Raw genomic sequence first — 23,231 nt, 5'->3', positions numbered from 1 at the left:
CTAGACGGACGATGGGCCACGGACAGCCCATCTCTGGAACTCGCATGCAGGGCCGGGCATGCGTGTAACAACGGCTTCGACCTGTCAGAAGAGTCTCTGAATGCCTCGTAGTTCAGCTGGCCACATGGAGGGGGGGCATTTCGGGAGTTCATACGACCAGGTTTGTTCGGGAGATGATGGTTGATATCTTAAGCTCGAGGGCCTTCGTCACTTACATCCGACAACGACTGATCCTTTTATCGTGGAGGGAATCTATCTTTGATGCCGACTGCAACCCCGTGGCAAAGGCGGCAGCGGCCAACATGGCGGTCTCTCGAGTAGGTCTCGCAGCCTCCCTCCCCCACCAAGGCAGCCCGTAACATCCAGTCACTAATGTTGCACAGGATGATGGAAGTGACAGCATGTCGAGTCTCTCTGCAGAACACCTGCAATTCTTCCCAGGCCGGCCGGCAGGCAGGCATCGACGTGCCTGTGTAACGGCAGCTTCCCTCAGCAAGAGACATGAGGCAAAGCTCGTCAGCTGTGTTACTTTCCGGTCTTCACTTGTCGGGCGATGATAAGCTCCAGCCAGGCGGAGAAGGCCGATCGATTTCCTTTCCAGTCTGGCGGTCTGGCGGTCTGGCGGACGAAACCACAAAGTGATGTGTTCGTTGGTAGCATTGGCAGCATATCAAGGCCAAGCATATGGGCACACATGCAAAGGCCTGGATCCTGGACCTTACCTTATGCTCCATATCGCCCAACGGATAGTGGAGGCAGCCGGATCGGCTCGTACTCTGCGCCTCTTTGGTGCCTGGCCTGGTGGCTTTTTTCTTTGCTTCCTCCCACGCTGGACCGGCCTTATTTCCATCTGCCCCGGGCATGGCCGCTCTCGTTATGGGTTGTCAGATGACATTGTGTTCCTGGGAGTTGGCCCAATCGCTTACGGGACTTGTGCGCCGTTGCAACGGATACCTGCATGAAGAGACCGGGGCCGGCTCTGGCTGCGATTGACACCCCATGCAGCACCCCGAGGATGGCTGGCAAAATTTCCGTTGACAGAGCCGGCCGTCGAAGCCATGTGGGTTACTGCCAGTTGCCTTCCCGTCATGAAAGCCAGGCACGACGCAAGGAAATATCCGGGCATGGGGGTTCAAGCAGAGGGGAAAAGGGAGGGGGAGCAAGGCGAAATGGATCTGCATTTGCAACAGCCTGATCGTCGTCAGGACGCCCTCACCTTGCTGGGCCACCATTGTGCATGATATCAGTCCTGACGCTGTACCACACCGCCAGCAGACTCCTCAGTCGACTTTCGATACGAACTGCCCTCCATGAGCCACACTCTCAGCGAGAGCGTCTTGCTTCGGTGTGTGTCTTGGGACTGCGGCGCAGACTCTTATGAGGACTGGGTCCATCAGTAATACCTACTGGTTCAAAATATAATGATGGAAGCGAGGCGAGGACGCTGTCTCATCTGCCGCGCGCGCGCTCTGCTGGGGCAATCTAGCAATAAGCTCATGCGGAGCCACGAGTCTCGGTCGAGAGAGGGCCTGCAACCTCGCCCTCGTCCTTGCACTCCGTTGGACGACGACGGTCCATCTCGGGCAACTGTGCTTGGACGGCTTCTGTCTGGCCTTGTCGCTCGCCAGCTCGATCATATGGTGGAGAAGCTTCTACACGGACCGTACGTAGCACCCCTGAGAAACGCGCGCTGTCATTACGGACGTTAGGGTTTCCCCTGAGGATGAACATGGTCCGTCGGCTTCGAGCATGGACATGTCATCCCAAGTCTTCTCCTTGTTCTTCAGCCTGGGAGAAGGAAGTGAATCCTTCGCGACGCCACTGTGGAAGGGCTCAACTCACTTAAAGCTCCTGCAGGACCATTTGTCTACCCCTGATTCAAATGCACGAGATATCGGACGAGGTAGCATTGCATCCTCCTCCCTCCCTCCGCCATCACCGTGGCCGCCGTTCTTCCACTCCAAGATACTGACCGCCCTTGGGGTGGGGTCCCTCCTTCGCGGACGCAGCAGCAGCGGGCGGCAGATGCATACACACACACACACACTGTGGAAAAGAAGCCTTGCAAAAGCTGTCAACGGATGTACGTGGACCTAGCCGCGCCTCAACGGCAACGCAGAAGCGGGAGCCACCCACACACACCTTTTTTTCTACGTGCCTCAGCCGCCCGCCCGCTGCCCGTTTGCTGCTATTCTTGGTCCCCGCCGTTGCTCAACCCCCGCGCCCGCGCGTGTCGTGTGCGCATCGAGCTGCTCCCGCCCCAGGGTTCTCGTTTCGTTGCTTTGTTCGTTCGTCCCAAGGCTGCGCGCTACAGCAGTCCGGAAGTCCAACGCCCGTGGAGGCCCAACGGTTGCGCCAAGTTGGATCATCAGAGTGCGGGGCCTGAATTTGGAGTTGCAGTAACGACATCAATGGGGGCATACAGACGGAGAGGGGGGGCGAGGCGGCAGCCAAAAGACGCTGCACCACCACAACCACAGCCTGCTTCGAGAATGACGGTGCGACGGAGATGGACCTGTTTGGCAGCTTTCCCCTGGGGCCAAGTGGCCGTGTCCGCGGCCTCTGATGAGGTGAGGGTTGAGCGGCCCTCACGGCGGCCACATTCATGCAGTCCAATCGCCTAACGACAAACATCAGGACCATACCAACCTGGCCGTTCTAGATGCGACTGGACTTTGGTATGTGCTCATGGTCTTGTCCGGCTGTAAGATTGATTTCCTCACATATTTCTGCCAGCTGTTGCAAGTTTGTCTGAACGGATTTCTCGCGGAAGCTGCCGGCTGGCAGAGCTATTGAAGAGGTGCATTTCCCGGATTAGTCGATGCCAATGCAGATGATGACCGTTCCAGCATGGTACTTTCTCGATGTCAATTTGTTTTTCTGCCAAAATTTGACCGGGCATCTTGTTCATCATACATATGTACGTGCGTTGGCGCCGAATGTTTGGCGAACGGCGCGAACGAACGGAGCATGGAAAAAGCAAAAATATCTGCACATCATCCAACCCACCCAAGCAGCAGCGAATGGATTACCACTTTCTTCAGCAATTGGTTTGCGGTGTCACTTCACAAGCTGGGTGGCAGGGGCAAAGCAAGCAAGCCAAGCTAACACCTCTTGATGCTCCATGCTTTCACTCTTGTCTTGCGTTTTCTTCAGAGACAGAGAGAGAGTGGTCGGTTTGACTTCGCACTCCTCTCGGCTCTTCCTGTCCACAATGCAAGCAAAAGCGAGTCTGCCGCTGTTGCTTTCGCAAGGTGACACAGGGACCACCACACAGCGACACCCACCACAAGCGTATTCCATTGACGACGGCTTGCGTCACGTAACCTTCAGCTCTTGCAGCAGCAGCAGCAATAGCAGCGGCTTCTATCTCTGTCCGCTGCGCAGCGGCAGCAGAAGCACCTGGGCTGGCGTGCATCACATCACATCCAGAGTGTCACTTCACTTCGCCTTGCTGCCCGCCCCTCTCCGCACAGATACATGGCCGCGTTGATGGGGGACGCCGGCTTGCCCTCAGTGACGCATCGTGAGAGGGTTGGACAATCAGAGGTTTGCCCAGGTGGGACCGAGACCGCCGTTTTGCCCGAACGACGTTGGGGGGAGACGCGCGAGTCGTTGTTCCTTGTTTGCCCGTCGAAACACACCTTCTCTGGTGTCATTTGGGAAGGGCGCTTTTCCCATTTCAGGTGTTGTTATTTCTCAAAGCAGACATTTACCTGTGTTTCGTCAATTCCGTGATCCTCCTCTGCTGACGATTGTTGAGCCAGTGACATCAAGTGGTTGGGAGAGGAAGGGGGCAGTAGTTGCAGAAGTAACCAGCAGCAGCCAGGCTGGCTTCATGATACATGTACGCTCTTCTCCTCATTGCGGAAGCCTCCTCTAGAGCCAATACATCTCCAGCTCGCTGTCGGACGACTTGCACCGAGCGTTCGATGTCGCCGTTCGGTTTGTTACCACAACCAAACCCGGCAGTTCTTCAGCGAGCCGTGGACGTGTGGGGGACAATCAAACCATGGGCCTCTCTTTTTCCACCTTCTCTCCTCTCGCCAGCCCGTTGTCTCGCCCCCAGCGGCAAGCCCATTGGATTTGCCCTGACGATGGTGGCGATAAACGACGGGGTCTTTACCTGCCTGGCCTGTCTCTTCTCCCAAGGGCTCACGAATATCGAGGAGCGTCTCATTGGATGCCGTCCCAAGTCCAAGTACGGCTGAGAAATAACAAGTCTCAAAAAGGTCTTAGACCACTTTCGTCTTGCGCCCAAGTACACATAGCCGCAACGCAAGATTCCTGGGTTCCAGATTGGCCCAGAACCCCCAGACCCTTCAATCCAAGATACGGTACAGATCGCCCGCTGCTGGCCCTACAGCTGCAGATCTACCCCTGATCCCTGCTCGCCTCTCCTCTCCCAATCCTGCCCTGCCCGCCCCGGACCTCCCCTCCTCTCCTCTCTCCACCCTTCTCTCCATGTCTTTCCCGTTTGCTCTTGTCTCTTTCTACAGGGCCCCCAGGCAGGGGTCACCGTACGTAAGTCGACGCTGAGAGGTCTGCAGTGACGAGGGGGTTAGCGAGAGGCTCACCTTGGCCCTGCGTTCTCCTCATGGACCGACATGCTTGTTTGGCGTCCGTTAACAGCCGCGGCCTTGGGGGGCGTGTGCGTGGTGGTATTCCCTTCCCCCTGATGCCTTGCTCAAATCTGCACCTTGCCGGGCTGTGTACCACCTTATCAACGTTTCGCTGTAAGAGGCACACACAAGAAGAAAAAAATTCTATTCTACACTACGTCCGTCCGGCTCGTTGTTGTGCGCGCTGCGCAGCGTCTACATGGGGCAACACCACCCCCAAATGCCGTACCCAGGCTTGCACCTTGAACCCGTCCAATGACACCTGTCGTGGATTGTTGCTCCTGGTACCCATATGGGGGCGCGCCAGAGGGGGGATACGGGAGACGGGGGGTCACCCAACGACCGTCGAACGAACGAGGTAGAGGGGTGATGGGGGGAGGGGGGCGAGGGTAAAGTACCGCAGTGACTTGTCGCAATTTCGCAAGGGTCTCTGTCTTGTCATATTCTCTCTCGGCGGAGAGAGAGTATCGAGATAGGGCCATAGATTTGATGTGATGAAGGAGGGTGCGGAGAGAAGATGCAAACACCAGCCAACACTCACTCACTCACCCCCAGCAGTACCAAAAAAATACTCAAAGAAGACCGCGCGGGAGAGTCCGTGACCACCCTGGGGATAGGTATAACATCGAACGCGGCTGCAGCTGCTTCTTGATTTCTCCTTCCTGAGTTCCCTCTCTTCCCTTTTTACTTTCCTTGATCTTATTCCCTCCCAAACATATCTACCTCTTGTTTTTTTACTTTACGCTTCCTTCGTGTGAAACATAAGATCAGCAAAAGTTCTTCACCACCTACTGAAGAACCAGAAAAGGCTGACACCAACCACCGCCTGCCCTCTTTCTTTAAAACATCCACGTCTGACAAGGAGGCGTGTTGAAGAAACATCAACATCACCCACACCCAGAAACTTGTTTCTTCTTCCTTGCCCTCCCCTCCCCCTCAGGTTCAGCCTCGACGCAGAACTGGGAAGCGTGTGTGTATGTGTGTGTGTGAACAACATCGAACACCCCCATTTTACTGAAACAAGACGCTTTCACAACATTTCGAGGAGGAGTTGTCGTTCATTCGTCTACTTTTCCTCCGTCATCATCGACGACATACATCCAACACAAAGTCCAGCCTTCGACAAGCGGGAATAAGGCAAAAGGCGAACAGCAACACCGCCTCCAGATCCCTCTCGCTTCCTGTAACAGGCCACCTCCTGTCCCTCCTCATCCTCATCCAACCACGCCCCTCGGCTCTGCCACAGCCGCTTGCTTCCATAGAGCAGGCCTTGCCGAATCTCACCTGCCCCCTCAAGACACCATGGTCAGCCCGAGCTGCTACTCCGACGGAAGACGATATAGCCGCCTGGAGCCACCTTACGTCTACTCTGACCGCCAGCAACGATACTCGAGCACCTCCGAAGCGCGAACATCGACCATGACTGAACGAGAGCCCGAGACCGACACCCCGCCCCGCAAGCGCATTGCCGTTGCTGTAAGTCTTGGTTCGATTCCTTTGAGCTCTGGGATAGGGGGTTTTCACTCGTCTTTTGCTTCTTGATGTACTCGACCAAAGTTTCCTCTCCCCTTTCTTTCCCAAAAAGCAAGCATCCCGAAGTTGGGTTTCTTAGAGCTGGGAGACACAGAAAGAAGGGAGCTTGCATATTTCATCGCACCGGATGGGGAAAAAGAAAGATCTGACAGATCTACAGTGCGGCCGGTGCCGGAAGCGCAAGATTCGCTGCAGCGGAGACGCCGGCAACGGAATGCCATGCCAGAATTGCAAGGCCGCGGGCATTGACGCCTGCCACTTCCTCCGTGTAAGTCCCTTCTTCGCCCGATCACCATTCCATCCCATCACAACTAACTCCCCCTTCAAGGTCGCCTCTCAAGAAGCACCCTGGGTCCAACCGTCAGACCCGGGCTTCTCTTACGAACTCAAGGCCGCACGAGCGTACCAAGCCGTCGGAGGCCACGCCCTCGCCGCCTCCCCGACGCACTACGCCTCCGAGATGCACGACGGCCTGCCCCGCGCTCCGCAGCACGGCGGCTACCCCTCGAGCAGCGCGGGCTACTCCTCCTACGGCACCAGCGGCAAGTACTATTCCTCCATGCCCGCGAGCTGGACGAGCCCGGCCGCGTACCCCGCCGACGACGGCACCGGCGTCGACTACAGCGCCATGGGATACCCGTCCTACCCGTACCACAGCCAGGACGCCTCCTATCTCTACCGCATGACCGCCGCCAAAGCCCCCTCAAACGCGGACCTGTACGTCAACACGGACGGAACGGGCTACGCCTACAGCTCCTCCGGCGCGGCCCTTGTCCACCGCCCCGCCGCAGCAGGCGGCGTCTCCCCGGCCGACGCGCCCAACTTCTCCCTCTCCAANACCGCCCCGCCGCAGCAGGCGGCGTCTCCCCGGCCGACGCGCCCAACTTCTCCCTCTCCAACGTCGCCGCCTCCCTCCCTCACACCTCCAGCGGCGGGGACCGTCTGCTCCCGAACCCCTCGCGTCTGCCCACAGCCAACGTCCTCGCCTACCGTACCGACGGCTCCGCGGCTTCCTCCTCCTACGCGACCTCGACAAAGTCCGCCGGCAGCGGCTCCTCCAACAACCCCTCCCCGACCAGCGCCGTCTCCGAGGTCACCACGAGCTACGACGCCTCCCCGGTCTCCGCCTACCCGCCCGCGCCGCACACCCTCCCATCCATGACACACCTCCACCACCACCACCAGCAGCAGCAACAGCACCGTCTCTCCAACGCCACCGCCGCCGACATGGCCGGCTACCCGTCCTCCACAAGCAGCGCCGACTCCATCTTCACCCCGTCCGAGACCTCCCTGCGCACCCACGGCTCCGCCTCCGAGCTGAGCTACAAGTACTCCGACGCCTCCTCCACAGGCTCCTCCGGCCGCCGCGGCAGCGGCGAGACGTCCGCCTCCTCGGGCTCCTCCGGCGGCGGCGGCGGCGGCTCGCTCGCCAACGGGCAGACGTACACCGTCCCGACGCCCGGCTCCGCGATGTACGCCGCCCCCATGGGCCACTCGCGCCACCACGTCGGCGCGTACGCGCTCCTCTCGGACGACGTCGACCAGCAGCAGCAGCCGCACTACGGACACCGCGAGCACCACCACCAGCATCAGCAGCAGCAGCAGCACCCCTCGGGACGCCGGTCCGCCGGCAGCCTGTCTGCTTCCTGAGAGTCCACCCGCTTCGGCCGGAGCCTGTCTGGGACTCGAGATGGCGTATTTTTGCGCAAACCAGTAAGGCAGGGGAGGGCCCTCCCCCGCCTCTGCGCCGCCAACCCGTATATTCTTGCATTGCTCTGTTTATTGAATCTAGCTTTTCTGCATTTTGCTTTGTTTGGTCTTTTTTTTGTTCTTTCACCCACACCGACGCCTACCGGCCAGAGCCCCGTCACCGTCACCGGCATCAGCGGCTGGTGCATTGCGTCTCCGATAATGGGACCGGTCAAAGCCTATCCGACCCTCCAGTTGAGAATACGGGTTTTCTGTGGCGTTGTTTGGAAAGATGCACTTCTTTTCTCCCTTCATGCTCGACCAACCCATGTCTACCGAAACGTTACGGTTGTCAGCCATGCATGCAGCTTCCTTCTGCATCTTCGGACTTTAGCACACTCACAACTCGGTTGGTTCCAATTCTGTTGCAGAGAGGAAGTGGCGGCGCCTCGCTGCAGGCCTCGCATCCTATTCATCTACAAGAAACGTAACGTTCCGGATGACGACAACGACATACAAACCATGTCCTTTGTGGCGTACCTGCCTCTCGTACATTGTCGAGTGGGCATCTCCAAGCCAAGAGCGTCGTGAGGGGGGTTACTTCCAACCCAACGCTCCGGGGCCGGGATGGACATGCAAGGGGCCCTGGGGGCCGGCGGCCGTTGCGTTTGAGACAAGGGGTTGGCGCCGACGAACTGCAACGCCGTCCAACACACAGCATGCAAGCCGGGCTTACTGCTCTCATGCGGCTACCCGACCCGGCACGCCCGCGGTCCTTGACAAAAGGCCCCCCGCCCAGTACCGTCCCCTTCCCGCCCTCCATCCCGTCTCTCTTCTGGTCCCAGGCAAGGGACGGCCAACAATGTGCGCCGCGGGGCGGTGTTGTTGGAGTTTCCCCCTCTTTTCGTGTTTCCCCAAAGGAATCCTGAACACCCTCTTTTTTGGCATGGCTGTTCTGCTTGAAGCCCTGGATCACGAAGCGAACGGAGGAGTTCATTTTCTGGACATTTCAATTCAACCTACCCGTCGCTCCTTTCTCGCATACTGTCTCTATCTTTGGAATCTTGGCAGTGGGCGTTTCTTTGGGGGCCGCCAATCCTGTCGTTCTTGGCTCGCCATCCGTCTTTCACCGTCACCAATTGCGTCTATTCTTACCGCGATTGGGATGTCCGACATCTGCAAGAGGCAAGGAACCACCGTATCGATTTTCATTCATCACCGGACCGGGTGCGGTCTGGAAAAAGTTGCTGCTACACTTCTGACTTTTATGTCTTGGACTTTTGCTCTCTGCTATTCTGATTGGCTTACACCTCGCTTGTTTTTACCAAGTCTGCGTCTGCGTCTGCGTCTGCGTCTGCCTTCACCACGTCGGTTGCGTTTCTGCTAGGAGTCTGCATCTCTGCCTTGGAATGGGGTTACGTTTTTTCTTCCTTTTTGGGGCAATGTGTAATACCTTGCTGGTTGTATTCGGGAAAGGGGGGATCACGAGGGAAAGCATCATCTGTTTTACCCCAATGAGCTAACAACAAATTGGAGGGAAGGGGGCTACGGAATCACGGGGATCGGTGATACAGAAAAGAAAATTGGCATGACTTATGTGGGCATTATCAATCATGGCACAACCCTGGGAAAGGGCGAGGATATGGTAGGGCGATAGGCGGGGCATGGGAGCGAAGGGATTGGGGTACTATGATGATTCCTGGGGCATCTTGTTTTTGGGGATTCCTCTTGGTTCTCTTTTCGTTTGGGCTTTTTCTCATCGTACTGCGGCGTTTCTGGTCTTGACAAATTGTCTTTTCGTTCCCTTCCCCCACACCGCGAAAAGGGGGTAGGGGTAAGCATCTCTTATCAAACCATACGCACAGAGAACAACAACACAGCGGTGTCTGTTTGTTTCTCCCGGGCAGAAAAGAACCACCTTGCCCTGTTCGCATCTTTTTTTCATACCCTCCCCTCTTCATGTATCCTGAGGCCATGGGCCTTGTCGGAACCTTAATATGGCTCTCAGGGGGTTTTCTGGTGGGCTGTCTGGTGTCAACAGAGGAAGGGAAACAAAAACAGGTTTCCTGCTTGGAAAAGAGCAGGAGGATGAAAGCATCAGATAGACTTGCCCGGACCGGGCGTTGCCTTGCATAGAGGGCAGGAATTGAACTAATGACAATCATCTCTTGGACCATGCCTTTTTGTGATTTTTTGTTGCTCGCCTAAAATGATACTGGGTATGATGTTACTTCTCCGTCGTCCATGTATGCGTTAACTGCATGCGCTGCTCTCTACAACTTTTCCTCCGCCCTCTCGTCAATCTCGCAAAACGCCTTGAACGTGATGAATTCGTCGTCGGCTTCCCCTTCAGACTGCAGCACCACTTCCGCTGTTGACCCCACAAAGAACACATTGCCCTCGCTGATCTTCTCTACCTTGGGTCCAACGGCGATGGTGCCCTTGCCTGATGTACAGATGATGATGCTGGGTCCCTCGAGGGGGTCGAAGGTAGCCTTGGAGCCGTCGCCCTTGAGCAGCGAGCGAACGACGCTGAACTCGTCAATGGGTGGGTCGTAGAGGATGACGGCGGAGCCGGAGCTGTAGGCGGTCCGGTTGAGGGTGGCGTAGGGGTACTCGGACGGCGACATCTTTTGCTCGTCAATGGGCGCGTAGTTGTAGGTTAGCATGTCGACGAGGGTGGGCACGTCCTTGAACTTTGGGGTGAAGCCGGCGCGGACAACGTTGTCGGAGGCGGCCATACATTCGATGATGTCGCCAGAGAGGTAGGCGTGGATGTCGTCGGCGACGAGGAACATGGCCTCTCCCGGCTCCATCTTGACGTAGTTGAGGAAGAAGAGTACGAAGAGGCCGATGTCTGCGCCGAACTCGCCGTGGCTGCGAGTAATGAGTTCCGAGAGGGTCTCGCCGTCACTTGCGCCTGCGCCGCCGCCGGCGAAGCTGCTGCCTTCTGACTTGGCGAGTGATACTAGGCTCTCGGTCTGCTTCTGGATTTCCTCGGTGGTGGCGGAAAGGAGTGAGGCGAAGACGTGCTGGAGGGCGGTCTTGTTCTTCTCCTTGGTCTCGGGGGATTCGGTTTCCTCCTCGCCCTTGACGGTGTTGATGAACTCGTCGGCTTTGTCCTCCTTTACGAGGGCCTTGAGCGGGGGAACGGTGTTGAGGAAGTGAGAGATCTCGGCGAGCGGGCGGAAGCCGCAGAGACCCTCAAAAGGGGTGATGGCGATGGCCATCTCGGGCTTGTGGTTGTCATCGGGGTAGTTCTTAGGGTCGCGGGCGTGTAGTTGCTCGGCGAGTTTCTTGTTGGGGTGGGCCTGAATGGATAGCGCCTTGTTGATGGAGAGAACCTTGAAGAGGAAGGGCAGCTTGGAGCCGTATTTGGAGGACACAGGGGCGGAAAGCAGTTGTTGGTTTTCTTGAACCAGGTCGAGGAGGGTGCGCCCGGACTGGAGGTCTTTTGAGGGGTTTGAAGGGTGAGTGCCCATCCAGAGCTGGAGGCGTCAGCATAGTGGTGGGGGAAAGGTGAGGAATTCGTTGTCTTACCTCTGCGTATGGCTTGTCGGCCTGGACAGCGAAGCCTTCAGCTGGTGTCGTGGCCGCGAAGCGCGCGGCCGCTGAGTCCTCTCCCTTCTTGCCCCATTCGTAGGAGTTGACCCCGCATTGGAGCTTGAACAAGGGGACTTGCAAGACCATTATGAAAACAAAGCTATGACAAGCTCGAAAACGAACAGAAAAGGGTAAAGCTCAGAGGGCAGAGGAGAAGACGCGACGGCGATGTGGTGGTATTAAGGTTGCGAGTCCCTTTGCTCACCCCACCATGGATTTGACGTCAGGGAGAGCCTGGAGGGGACCCCGCAACGATCTGAACAACGCGTGGACATTTGACAGGCCAGGCCCCTCCCTCTGGTGCTCCCTTTCCCCAAGGGATGATCAGCATGAGGTGAGCACGGGCCCCGGGGCAGTGATCGGGCCGCACGGTGCTCAGTGGCCTGCTGAGGCGTGATTGGACCATTATGACAAGCAGCAGGAGCTGTCGGGCCCACTTCGGCAATTCGCGGCCACAAGCTGTCGCGTCGGGCGACCAATGAAGCTCAAGCTGAGCGCATTGCCCGATACCGCCCGGCAATTCTGCCATCGACATCACCTCCGTCCACCTTTGCGCGCGTCTATGCCATGGTCTCCAAACACCTGGCTGGGCCAAAAGCTTAATTCCTCGCCATTTTATAAGGCTCAAATATGGGCTGACATTTCTGTGTGCATTTATTTTTCTTGTATAGCATCTTGTTGCACTGAGATACCCTACCTGCTGCTATCTGTGAAGGAAGCTCCTGCCTACCCGTGGACCTGCCTGTTTGACGCGACCCGACTTGCGCCGCCGGAGTTGCCCCTCCTTCCTGCCTTACCTGAGCTAAAGCAGCTCCTTCCTTGTAAGTTGCGATGGGTTGTCTTGCTTCTGCCAAGCTTTGTAGATGTAGTCCACCTCCATCCGTCCGGCTTCATCTCTCCATGGATACTTATTTGACATTAAGCCACACCCTTTCATCACCTTCTGCGCTCATAGATCTATTGTCGAACATTGTATGCCGAGACTGACATCAAGATGCCGAGAAAGATTAAAGGAAAGGCGCCGCGAAAGCCGCTTTCAGGCGCACGCCAGTCGAGCCTGAGCACCAGGAAGACGGACCCCCCTACCGCCGACGCCGATCCATCCCAAGTCGAGGCGAAAACAATCCAGGCAGAGGCGAAGCCAACACTGGCCAAGGCGAAAACGACCAAGGACAAGACGAAAGTATCTACGGGCGAGGCCTTTCCTCAGAAACCCGGTTAGAAGAAGGGTATCGCGAAGGATAAGCGACCTGGCCCGGCCTCTTCTCTTCAGGCCAAGATGTCGCAAAGAAACCGTAGTGGCCGTGGCTCGAACCGCAACAATGGCAGCGGCCACGGCGAAGAGATTCAGCTGTGGAATGACGCCAAGGACAAGTTTCAAGAGATTGTCACCGGTGTCAACCAGGAGAACGACAACCTAGCTGAGCTGATCAAGCTGGATAAGAAGGCGGCCAGTGCGAGCAAGGACGGCGGAAACCCCTCGGGCAACGACCTTAACAAGATGGAGCAGTTCTGTCGGTCCGGAGTTAAGCTCTCGGAAAACAACTCAAACAACATCAAGACCCTGGTCGAGCAGCTTAAGATTCTGAAGGCTGTGCAGCAGGCCAAGGAGCTTGCGGAGGCACCTGCAACAACTACGTCGTCATCTCGGACAGGCAGCTCAACACGAAACAGAGATGCTGCTGCCGCGGCGCTCTACGACTTTGACGGTGCTGGAGACTCGCCAGTACCCAGCCCCATTGGTGGCAGCTCACGCAAATTTGGTGATCGCGGTAGCAACCGCGACAGTATGCCACCCAAGGCAGATAGTGTCGAGCCACAAGGTTCGACCGGCAGCAATACGGCGGGCTCCTCCTCGGGGGCCCTCGGATCAAATGCGGCGGCGGCTAGAAGCAAAATCTCGTTCTCGAAAGGAGACAAGGTAGCTTTCAAGCGCAAGAAGGACGAGCCTCAACAGGGTGAGGCGCCGTACGACTGGATATTGGGCGAGGTGGTTGGCATCATCGGCGAGGGCAAGAGCAGACGATACAAGTGCTTGGACGTGGAGCCGGAGGACAACGTCAAGCCGAAGGAGTACAAGACGTTTGCGTCGGGCATGATACCGATCCCGCCAGAGAACCAGACGCACAACCTCGCCAAGCTAGAGGCAGGCAAAATGGTCCTCGGCTTGTATCCGCAGACGACAGCATTTTACGCGGCGGATGTCGTCGGTACAGAGGCCGACGGAAAGACGGTCAACCTCAAGTTTCATGGCGAAAACGATTCATCGACTACGCATCAGGTGGAGAGGCGCTACGTGCTTGAGTACCGGCCATGAAAGCCAATTGAAGATATGAAGAGTCGCGGGTGCCAAATTAGCGGCGGATATTGAACGAAGTTGGGAAACAAGAGTTACAAGACATTATGGATTTAGTTTAGCGAAAGCCGTATGCAGGCGCTGGGTCTTGTTGAGAGGGGCGCATTGGGATTACCGAGATCAAACGAGATCAAATGGACCGGGGCGCTGTCTATGCGACTGATGGCTCACTAAACGAACAAACACTGGAGAATCAGGACGTAGCGGGTCCGAACGGAGTTTAAAGACCAGTTCTCAAGACAGAGTTGGCATAAAATAGGTAGCTGACAAGGTCTATCCACAAGTTATGATAAAGCGAGTCTAAAGAACTCTCAGAGAGCCCTCAGTTCCGCCGCAACATTAGCACAGTCCAAGTAGTCTGCTACTATGACCTCAGGTAGTCCGACACCTCGCCTCCTTGAGCGTAGGCGTTTGCAACATTGACGCGGTGCGCCTTTTCTCCTTGAAGAAAGAACTTTCGAATCTCCTCGGGGCTCATTTCCGGCCTGAGATTCTTTAAATTGTCCTGGATACGTCTCATTCCCTCTCTCGCCCTCGCGCGAATGGCGTCAACATCAATCCCCACCAAGGCACCATCTCGTTTCAGAATCCGTCCGTCTACCATGACAAGATCAACATCTGCCGGGCTCGAGTGCAGAACAGCTGTACCCAGCGGGAAAGCCGAGCCACTGAGGGCTCGTTTGCTCGTGATGACGACGATGTCGGCTCGTTTCCCCGGGGTGAGGGTGCCGATTTGGTCGCCGAGACCAACGGCCTCGGCGCCGTTCCTCGTTCCCCATATCAGAGCGTCCCGAACGCCAAAGTCCATCTTCATGGAAACGCGGTGTTCGAGGTGAGCTGCATGGTGGTCCAGACTGCGCTGTAGCTGCAGCTGAAGCCGCATCTGCGAGAGCAGATCTGGCGCCGCGGCGCTCGACGTGTCGATGCTGAGAGACGGCTTCAAACCGTGAGCCAAGGCCATCCTCAGCGGGGGAAACCCCATTCCCATCTGGATATCGGTCTCGGTGGCAAGGGCGATTTTACCTCCCGTCTTCGCGACGAGGCCCATCTCGTGGTCTGACAGGTTCGTGCAGTGGATGTACACATGCCCAGGCAGCATATAGCCCATGTCCGCGCGGACTTCCAAGTCACTCGTGAGGTTGGAGGCAGGAACGGCACTGGAGTGGGAGCAGCAGAGAAGCCCCAGCTCCTCGGCGAGCTTCAGTTCATCGCCCATCCAGGAGAACGGAGTCGTGCCCGACTGGCTCAGTTGCAGCGCTACGCGGACAAGCCCGTCGTTCGCGCCTCTCTTCGCCATCTCCTTGATGTGAGCCAGACGAGCGCTCCAACCACTGCGTCCCGCGGGAGTCTGTCCATACTGGTCTCCGCTCATGCCATAGCAGAAGAACGCGCGAATCCCAGAGTCCTTCAGTCCGCGCAGCTCCGCCTCCGCGTGCTCGGCGGAGTGGAACGACTCGCAGGTGTCCATGATGGTCGTCACGCCGCTCTCGATCGCCTCCAGGCAGCCGACCAGGGCGGATGTGTACATCTCGTCGACCCCGGTGGCCGGCAGCCAGCGGGTGTAGGTGTTGGACAGGAAGTGCCAGAGGTGCTGGTCCACGCCGATCCCGCGCGTCAGGCTCATGGAGACGTGGCGGTGGGTATCAACCATGCCGGGGATGACGACGCCCTCGGAGGCGTCGATGATCTCGGCGTCTGCTGGTGCGGAGATGTCTTGCGCCCTGCCGACGGCTATGATGATGCCGTCTTCGACTAGGACGGCGCCGTTTTCGAAGTCGCCGAGGGAGTCGTCTAGCGTGACTACGTGGCCGCCGGTGATGAGATACTTTCGGGACATGGTGAAGGGAAGGTAGTTTGTCAATGTTAGGGTTTGCGGAGTTGAGATGGAGGATGAGATGTTTCGCAAGTTCCGTTGCATAGGAACATTCAACCTGCGAAGGCTTATATATCGTTGCCCTCGCAGGCAAGAGTAAACATGATTCTATTGCATACTCAGTGGGAACCCTTCCTTGGGGCGAGGTTCCCCATGGACTCGCTCCTCGCGCTTCCATCAACGCGAAGGGAGAGTCGGCCTTCACCAGCAACCTTTCCCCCGAAAATACCGAGGCCGTGGATTCACATCTAAATGGAGTATTGACCACCAGAATTGCGGGGTTTCCATGCGTTGTTTGCTATTTGCCAAGCACTGTTGTCGAGTATCCGTCACGATAGTTTCACTTGAGTGACCGACGCTGTAAGTCACATGGTGTTAACGCGGGAATGGGCCAGTCTATCGCAAAAGACATTCTACGTCTCGGGGAAGACACAAGTTTATGGAAATCGAAGCAACATGAAAGAAAGATGTTTTCGAAGACAACAGATTTTGCACAGGAATTCAGTGGCCTGGTTCGTTTGGTCAGCATTTACTGAGGTCTAACAGGCGATACGGGACTTTTTGTCACTCGAGTGACGCTCGATTGCTTGGTGGAGGTCCTGCTGCGGGCCCTGGGTAAAAATGGCCCAAGATTGTGTCGACCTGCTGGGATCACTCTACAGGCCCAGCGTTCGTCTGTGGTCTTATCGAATGAAACCTTGTTCGCGTGTGGACTAGGTTGATGTACTCATTAGCAAGTGCTGGTGTGGGCAACCTCTAGGTGTGTGGATGGTTGATTGCCATTTCACATTTGCAGCCGTAAATGGACTATAAGTTGATCAATTCATGTTCTTCAACATTGCTGATAGTCACGATCACAATATTGTAGAGAAGAGTTGTTTTTCAATTACAAACGTATGCAACAAAACGAGAAAACTACAAAAACAAATAATCTTCGACGCAGGTATGCACACAGCTTCTCGAAGCTCTGATTCTACAATTGCCGCATGGGTATATGTGCCCCCGACTGGACTCTAGCTTTTAGCCTCAGAAATATTCACGTAGCAATTGGCTGGTTTGGTCATCAGACTATCCACAGCATCAAACGTTTGCAAATTATCGGGAACTAGACAGAGCTCCAGGTTTCATACCGTCAGAACCACAAGGATTCTGAACTCGATGTACGCCAGCCGTCGCCCAAAGCATCCCCGCACGCCGCTCATGAAAGGTCCAGCCTTAGGGTCAAATTCGTCGCCATTGGTTCCCGGCTTCAGCCATCGCTCAGGTACAAACGATTCCGGATTGACCTCCCACGAGCCACGAACATTTGGCCGAGATCTAGAGGTTTCGCTTCGCAACGATTCGTCAACTTCGATAGGTGCTTGGGTGATGCTTGAGCCACACAACGGAATAAAAACTTCTGTTCCTTTGGGTATTCTATGACCCAAGATCGTGGTTTCTACTTGTGCCTGTCTCACGACACCCATGATCGGCCCAGACAACCGCAAAGACTCTTCCATGACTGCCTCCAGATACGGCACGTCGACTTTTGCGATTTCGGAAACCGAAGGCTGTCTTGATTGGGCGGCAGGCTCGGCGAAGGCCAGTCGCAAAGCCCGCCGAAGCTTCTGCTGGACATTTTGGTGAGCTGTCAGGTGCTTGATTGCCCATTGGAAAGAGGTCGAGGTCGTCTCGTGGCCTGCACCAATGTAGCCGTAGAGCTCGTCACGGAGTTGGGAAGAGTCGAAAGTGGGTAGTCGGCCAGCCTTCTTGGCAGCGTTCATTTCGCGCTGGATCATGTAGTCCAAAGCAGACCGGACCGGCTGGCCTCCCTCAAGCCGCTTAACAGCCAGAGAGACCTGGTTCTCCAACATCCGCTTTCTGATGGCGTATGCCTCTTTCATGTGGCGTCGACGGTTGTTGATCACATGGTACAACCAAGGAGATGGTGCTGTCAAAGACGCCCCGACAGCCTCCTGATGAGCGTGGTGCGAAACGAGGTCTTCGTCAGGGGGTTGGTCGGGGAATTCGATTCCCCCGCTTGCGTTAGGTTTGCGCGCCAGGTTGGTGAATGATTTTGATGTAAGCCTCGGTTGTGTTCTCGGAGTCTCCCTCGCCGAGGGCAACTTCTTTGATGATATCGAAAGTGGCCATGTTGATGTCTTTGTCAGCTTGGAAGGGCAGGCCGCCGGCCTTTTTGGCTTTCAACTTCCACAACTCGACAAGCCTCAAAGTGTTGGAGTATATTGCTGGAGCAGATACCTTTGAGATTCCTTGTTAGCCTCCGCTTGGGAAACATACCTCCCAGGTCTTACTTACGGTATTGAGAAAATTTGGGGTCATGAGATCCTTCACCAACTCTCGATTGGCTTTGAAATTGAGGATCCCGAGTTCGCATTCCAATGTGATGGTTTCCGAGAACCCCGCGAAACGCAGCAAGATTCCGCTCGCCATGATCGAATTCCTTGTTTCTTCGGAGAAGTATATCTTGAGCCTCGCGGAAGTCTGACAGCAGAAGCATCGGCTGTGAGAGCGGAGCTACGAAAGCTCGGACGAGGGGGCTTTTATGCTTTGTGTTCTGCTGAAGGAACCAGGCGCGCGGCCTCTTGCCCTGCTCCTGCAACCTTTGCTACTCTGGCGCATCGCCGGAGATTGATCTCGCTGCATCCTTATTGAACGGTATGCCTGGAAGAGGTTTCGGTAGAGCCCACTGATAGAGGAGAAGAAGTAAAGAGACAACGCTTACGACGGCAGCGGTCAAAGCGCCCGTCGTCTCTGCGAGAGTGTAGGTCATGATACGGAAGAGATGTACCACGGTAAAAACTGTGCTGTGATCATTGTGCTTTGCAATTGCAATCCCTGGATATTTGACTTTGGCACCCGGCCTATGAGTCGGCGGGAATTTTCTCGCTCGGCCCCCTTTGGAAGTCACTGACTTCCGGTGAAGGCCGGCGAAGGCCGGCAAAGCCGATGTCCGTCTCCTTAGCTTTTCTTTCCAAGTCAGTAGACTTTTTGAACATTGACCATCATCCCGCCCGTACAGTGCGTGGGTTTTGTCCGAGCCGCCGCAGTGAGCTGTGAGCTATGCAAATGCCGGGGCATCTAAGTGGGGTTCAGAAAACAAGGATTCAGATGTGAACAGGAGACAGCCCGAGAATTCTTCTTCGCTTGACAGAATGAGATGGCCGAGACTGATGGGAAACTAGGATCTGACGGGCGGTCTCAATGCCCGTCCCTTACATCCCTGCCAGAGAGAATGTGATGATAGTTAATTAGACTTAGGAAGAACCCTCCTAAAGAGCCAACCTGTTGCAGGTTTGTCCTCGTCAGTTATGTAGGCAGCTACATTTACCCTGTACATAAGCGAGACTGATGCGAATATCTGACTGACTCAAACCAGGCGACACAGTCTAGAGACGCCTACCGCTTGCCAACGCATGTCTCCATGGTTGATGTAACCTGGGGCGTATCCGATCTACAAACCCTACATCCAGTCATGCCAATGATATCAAAGACGAAAGAAAGCATGACGCGACTTTTCACGTGGGTTTGTGTGCTAAGACAGTTCCCTGTACGTGTAGTCTTCGACGAACCACTGTAGGTGGGTGTGGCACACTACTGGGCCAAGAGTCAGTTACAAGCCCGCCAAAGGACGAGGATGCCTACATGTACACCACTCTAAGTGCGAAACTTAGGCATGTTTCCACGCAGTCGGTATCATTCTTACCCTCCCAAGGAGGCTTTCCCACAGGTCATCAGAAGTACGTATTGCGAGAGGGAATGTGTCTAGCCGAAATATACAATCTATCAAAATTCTCCATCGCTCAGGTTCGCCATCACTGTCTCGCGCCAGTAGGAAGTGGCGGCCAGTCCCGCCCCTGGTCCCAAGAAAATAGAGCCAGTGGCCGACACCAACGCAGCAAGCACTGCCTTCTTCGTTGTGATGAACCCCTCGGATCTCATCGTCCAGATGTTGTGCCAAGTGAGGGCTACAGAGGCTAGGCCAAAGAGATCAAAATGTCTGGCCAAAGGTCCTGCAGAATTTTCCACAGAACCCGCAGCGTCCAATCTTGAATAAGCCATGCCAGCAACGCGGACCGCACCGCATAATCCTGCGGCACAAGCGTACGTAAACTTCAGCGCAGGTACATCCTGCTGCTGGTACATCGCCACAAAATCTTCTCTTTCGTTGTACGACGGTTCTTTCGTGACATTTGCAGGTTTTGCTCCGCCGGCGATCTTTTGAAAAACTGCAGACAAGCATTCTGTAAGAAGCGAACACACAACAGGCGAAAACGCTACAAGTGCTTCAGCTGCTTGTCGGATATGAACGTTTTGAACCGGCAAAGCTGCAATGACGCCAGGCACCAGGAGGCCTGTGACAACCGAGGGCAGGATTGACTTAGCATATCTTGGAGGAACATGTCTTCCGTAAAGAGTGCTGGACCCTTGAAGAACCATGCCTAAGCCCAATAGAGGAGCCACGGCGTCCGGACCAAAAGCTGTGTACGCGAGACCCCCTACCGTCGGCCTGTAGAGAATGTCAGACAGGGTTCTAGGACGTTGAGTTACTTTACGTACCACAGGAGAACGGAAAGCCTGTTACCCACGCGGTGCCCTTCGACGAGCGACAAAGTGAGAGTGGAGAACAGACCACCAACCCCAAGGTGGAGGCCATGGAATGGGCTTCGTCTCGAGGCGTCGTAAGGCGAGAGTCTCGCAGACCAACCGGCGGCACTAGCAGCCAAGAACAGCTTAGTCTGCGACTGCATTATACCCTTGAACGTGGAGAAGTAGGCCAGTCCACCAGAGTGGTACAGCAGTGCCGCAAACGACCCTGCAGAGAGGATCGTTGCCACTCTCAACGCGGCTCTCGCTGTTATGGGCTTTGCGGGGAGTTCGTCGTCAAAGGGAACAAGCCGAGCTCTCTTGGGCATCGCAAGTTTCTCGACTCGAGGGCCGGCTTTGAAGATCGGGAGCGCAACATTGAGGAACCCGTCCTCTTTCAGAATAGGAACCAGGTACTGCGTTACGATTTTGGAGAAGGGCGATCTGCCCGTCAAGATCTGCTGGAGGTTGTGGCCTTCGGAGACCAGCTTCTTCGCCCGCTGGTAACGGATTGCGTGAACTTGGGCGACGGTACCCTCCACCAAATCAGTGGAAAGTTGTTCAACATCCGGATACTTCTCAAGCAACTCGACAATAGCATTTCCAAGAAGCGCGGCCGCTTCTATGGCGCCATTGCCTCCCTGGCCGGAGACCGGGTCGATCTAAAACCACGGTCGCTGTTAGTCCCCACGGGCCTCAAGTTTGACAGACTCTAATGTCTGAGACGAACCTTGTGACTGGCGTCTCCAATGCACACGATGCGCTTGTAGTGCCATTTCTCGAATACATACTCCTCGAGAGGCACCAATGTGGCCATGATTTTGTTCTTGTAAATGTCGCCGAACGTCACCTCATCGTATAATCGATCCGACATATGTGCCAGAGCCAGTTTCTCTGTGTCCTGCTTTGTATATCTGGGGATGTCTTTGCCGCGCTTGGTTTCGCCAACACCTTCGAAAAGGAACCAGTACGTGCGGTTGCCCGGCGCGTCGACGATGAGGTAACTCCAGCCGTCGTTGTAGGCCGTGATTTGACGGCCTGCAGGCAGGTTTGCGGGTCGCTTGGATATGCCGAAAATGCATCTCGTATCAACGGGTACTCCTGAAAAGAAGCAGAAGAGGCTTGTTAGTGTTATGCCCACGGCGCGAAAAGATCATATTCTCGGATGCTAATATCCTCTTGGCTCAATGTCCCAGAGAATCTCATAGACTTACTGGACTGCTCGTCGTGCGGGAAATATCCAGGAGTTTCTTTGATACCAATGCGCCACATCTCGCTTCTGACAGTGCTGTGTATGCCGTCTGCACCGACAACGATGTCGCCCTCATAGATTGAGCCGTCAGTGGTGTGGACAGTGACGCCCTTCTCGGATAGGTCGATCTTGTTGACCCTCTTGGATGGGTTCACTTTGTCTTTTTGCTTGAGGTTGTCATACAGAACTTGGATGAGCATCTGTCTGTCGATAAAGATGGAGGGATACCCAGTCCTTTACCGTCGTGAGCAAAATCGCCAAGGCAGTCATTCCCCTTGGATATTCTTGCTGGCGTGGGCTACATACCGTGCTTCCAGGTGGTGAGTTACGCCGGTGCTAGGTACAGTCGTGGCCTTTCCGTTCGAGTCACGGTAGCTCGCCTGTAGGTAGAAATCACCTGCAATCTCTCGGATGGGCTCATAACACTGGATCTGGTCGAGAATCCGGAAGCCGTTTGGCAAAAGACCAATACTCGCTCCAACCTGGGGCGCGATTTCGGGGTACGCCTCAAGCAGAGTGAAGTCGACACCGAGCCTCTCCAAGATGTTCGCCAAAGTGAGACCGGCAACGCTGCCGCCAACGATGATCACCTTGAAGCCCATGATTTTTGCTGAGTGTTGACGTCTGAATTACAATCTCTCGTGGCGCAATCGAGACTAGACTTTTCAGAATGAAAGCCTGTCAGTTTTCTGGAAACGAACGCGATACAAGAGGCGCGGGATGTGGCATTCAGAAGACTCAGACTTCGAAGGGATCATGTCACAATAGAACGATCAACTTAGACGTAGTTACTATTCATTACTCGGATTCATCTTCGCACCGAGTCGGTTACACTCGGTCACTACGGAGCATCGCGAGGCCGTCTCAATGTAAGGCTCGAGTATTTCATGCCTTCAAAACAGGGGGCGCGAAGCCTGGCCAAGCCTGAGGGCCCTTTCCCTTTCAGGAATCTGTTGCCGAGCTTTTCGGTATTTTTCTCTTGGTAAACAGGATCTGCAAGGTTCGCCTGTAATCGTGGGCTCATGGAAGAGACCGAATATAATACTTGCTGACACATGCGTATGAAGTAGGCGGGCCGCGGGCCATCAAAGTTGTGAAATGCTTCCGCAGGCCATTTATTTGGTGGGTTTAGTCCGCGAGGGATTTGGCATGTACTCGGGATTGGATGAACCGCTTGGAACATGGGACAAGTGATATTGAACCGAGCGAGAAGCTTACGTAGGTGTATCGCATTAATGGTGTCTAGTGTGTGAAGTGGCTTGATTAATCTAGCTATGAGCGCTAGGTGCGCCTAGCTATAAAGTGGTGTAGCTAACCCCTTATATAAAGGTGGGATTTAGGCTAGGATTTAGGCCTTAGACTTAGGCTTAGTTAATTACTATCTTATACCCCCTTTTTAGTTAATACTATTAATACTCCCTATAAAGTTATTCCTATTCTAAAGTAATAATTAGATTAATTATATAATTATTAGCTTTATTCCTAGCTATCTCTTTTATACTTTTTTTTTATATTAATTTTATTATCCTATTTTATTTCTTAAAATAGTTTTAATTTTTAACCTTTAATTATATATTAATTATAATATAAAACTCTTATTAACCTTAATATAACTTTAATATAAACTTAAACTATATAGTTTAATAATTTAGTTATTTTTAAATTATATAAACTTAGATTAAAAAAATTAGTAATTTAACTTTAAAGTTTTAAGTT

General features: G+C 54.9%; 7 protein-coding genes across 7 annotated transcripts; 2 read left to right on the top strand and 5 right to left on the bottom strand.

Moving 5' to 3' along the window:
* Positions 1–5,924: 5,924 nt before the first annotated feature.
* On the top strand, positions 5,925–7,805 carry GCG54_00010882 (uncharacterized protein; the record flags this gene model as incomplete). Its single annotated transcript, XM_045410794.1, has 4 exons — positions 5,925–6,098; positions 6,316–6,423; positions 6,484–7,055; positions 7,085–7,805. 4 exons carry the CDS (start codon positions 5,925–5,927, stop codon positions 7,803–7,805), a joined length of 1,575 nt encoding a protein of 524 aa, XP_045267852.1.
* Positions 7,806–10,117: 2,312 nt separating this feature from the next.
* On the bottom strand, positions 10,118–11,534 carry GCG54_00010881 (Mannose-6-phosphate isomerase; the record flags this gene model as incomplete). Its single annotated transcript, XM_045410793.1, has 2 exons — positions 10,118–11,332; positions 11,385–11,534. 2 exons carry the CDS (start codon positions 11,532–11,534, stop codon positions 10,118–10,120), a joined length of 1,365 nt encoding a protein of 454 aa, XP_045267851.1.
* Positions 11,535–12,441: 907 nt separating this feature from the next.
* GCG54_00010880 (uncharacterized protein) lies at positions 12,442–13,764 on the top strand (the record flags this gene model as incomplete). Its single annotated transcript, XM_045410792.1, has 2 exons — positions 12,442–12,630; positions 12,670–13,764. The coding sequence occupies 2 exons, from the start codon at positions 12,442–12,444 to the stop codon at positions 13,762–13,764; spliced, it is 1,284 nt and encodes a 427-aa protein (XP_045267850.1).
* A 403-nt stretch (positions 13,765–14,167) lies between these two features.
* Positions 14,168–15,640, bottom strand: GCG54_00010879 (5'-deoxyadenosine deaminase; the record flags this gene model as incomplete). The annotated part of the gene is made up of 1 exon (XM_045410791.1): positions 14,168–15,640. One exon carries the CDS (start codon positions 15,638–15,640, stop codon positions 14,168–14,170), a length of 1,473 nt encoding a protein of 490 aa, XP_045267849.1.
* Positions 15,641–16,800: 1,160 nt separating this feature from the next.
* Positions 16,801–17,559, bottom strand: GCG54_00010878 (Cyrochrome P450 monooxygenase; the record flags this gene model as incomplete). The annotated part of the gene is made up of 1 exon (XM_045410790.1): positions 16,801–17,559. One exon carries the CDS (start codon positions 17,557–17,559, stop codon positions 16,801–16,803), a length of 759 nt encoding a protein of 252 aa, XP_045267848.1.
* A 142-nt stretch (positions 17,560–17,701) lies between these two features.
* Positions 17,702–18,109, bottom strand: GCG54_00010877 (uncharacterized protein; the record flags this gene model as incomplete). The annotated part of the gene is made up of 2 exons (XM_045410789.1): positions 17,702–17,917; positions 17,975–18,109. 2 exons carry the CDS (start codon positions 18,107–18,109, stop codon positions 17,702–17,704), a joined length of 351 nt encoding a protein of 116 aa, XP_045267847.1.
* A 1,353-nt stretch (positions 18,110–19,462) lies between these two features.
* GCG54_00010876 (FAD-dependent monooxygenase andE) lies at positions 19,463–22,138 on the bottom strand (the record flags this gene model as incomplete). Its single annotated transcript, XM_045410788.1, has 5 exons — positions 19,463–20,186; positions 20,237–20,925; positions 20,994–21,364; positions 21,478–21,749; positions 21,822–22,138. Coding segments are annotated over 5 exons (2,373 nt in total), but the record flags the coding sequence as incomplete, so codon positions are not given.
* Positions 22,139–23,231: the final 1,093 nt, after the last annotated feature.

This window comes from Colletotrichum gloeosporioides (assembly GCF_011800055.1).
Source record: "Colletotrichum gloeosporioides strain Lc1 chromosome Unknown consensus_17, whole genome shotgun sequence".
Lineage (NCBI taxonomy): Eukaryota > Fungi > Ascomycota > Sordariomycetes > Glomerellales > Glomerellaceae > Colletotrichum > Colletotrichum gloeosporioides.
This window is presented reverse-complemented; position numbering and strand designations above follow the sequence as displayed.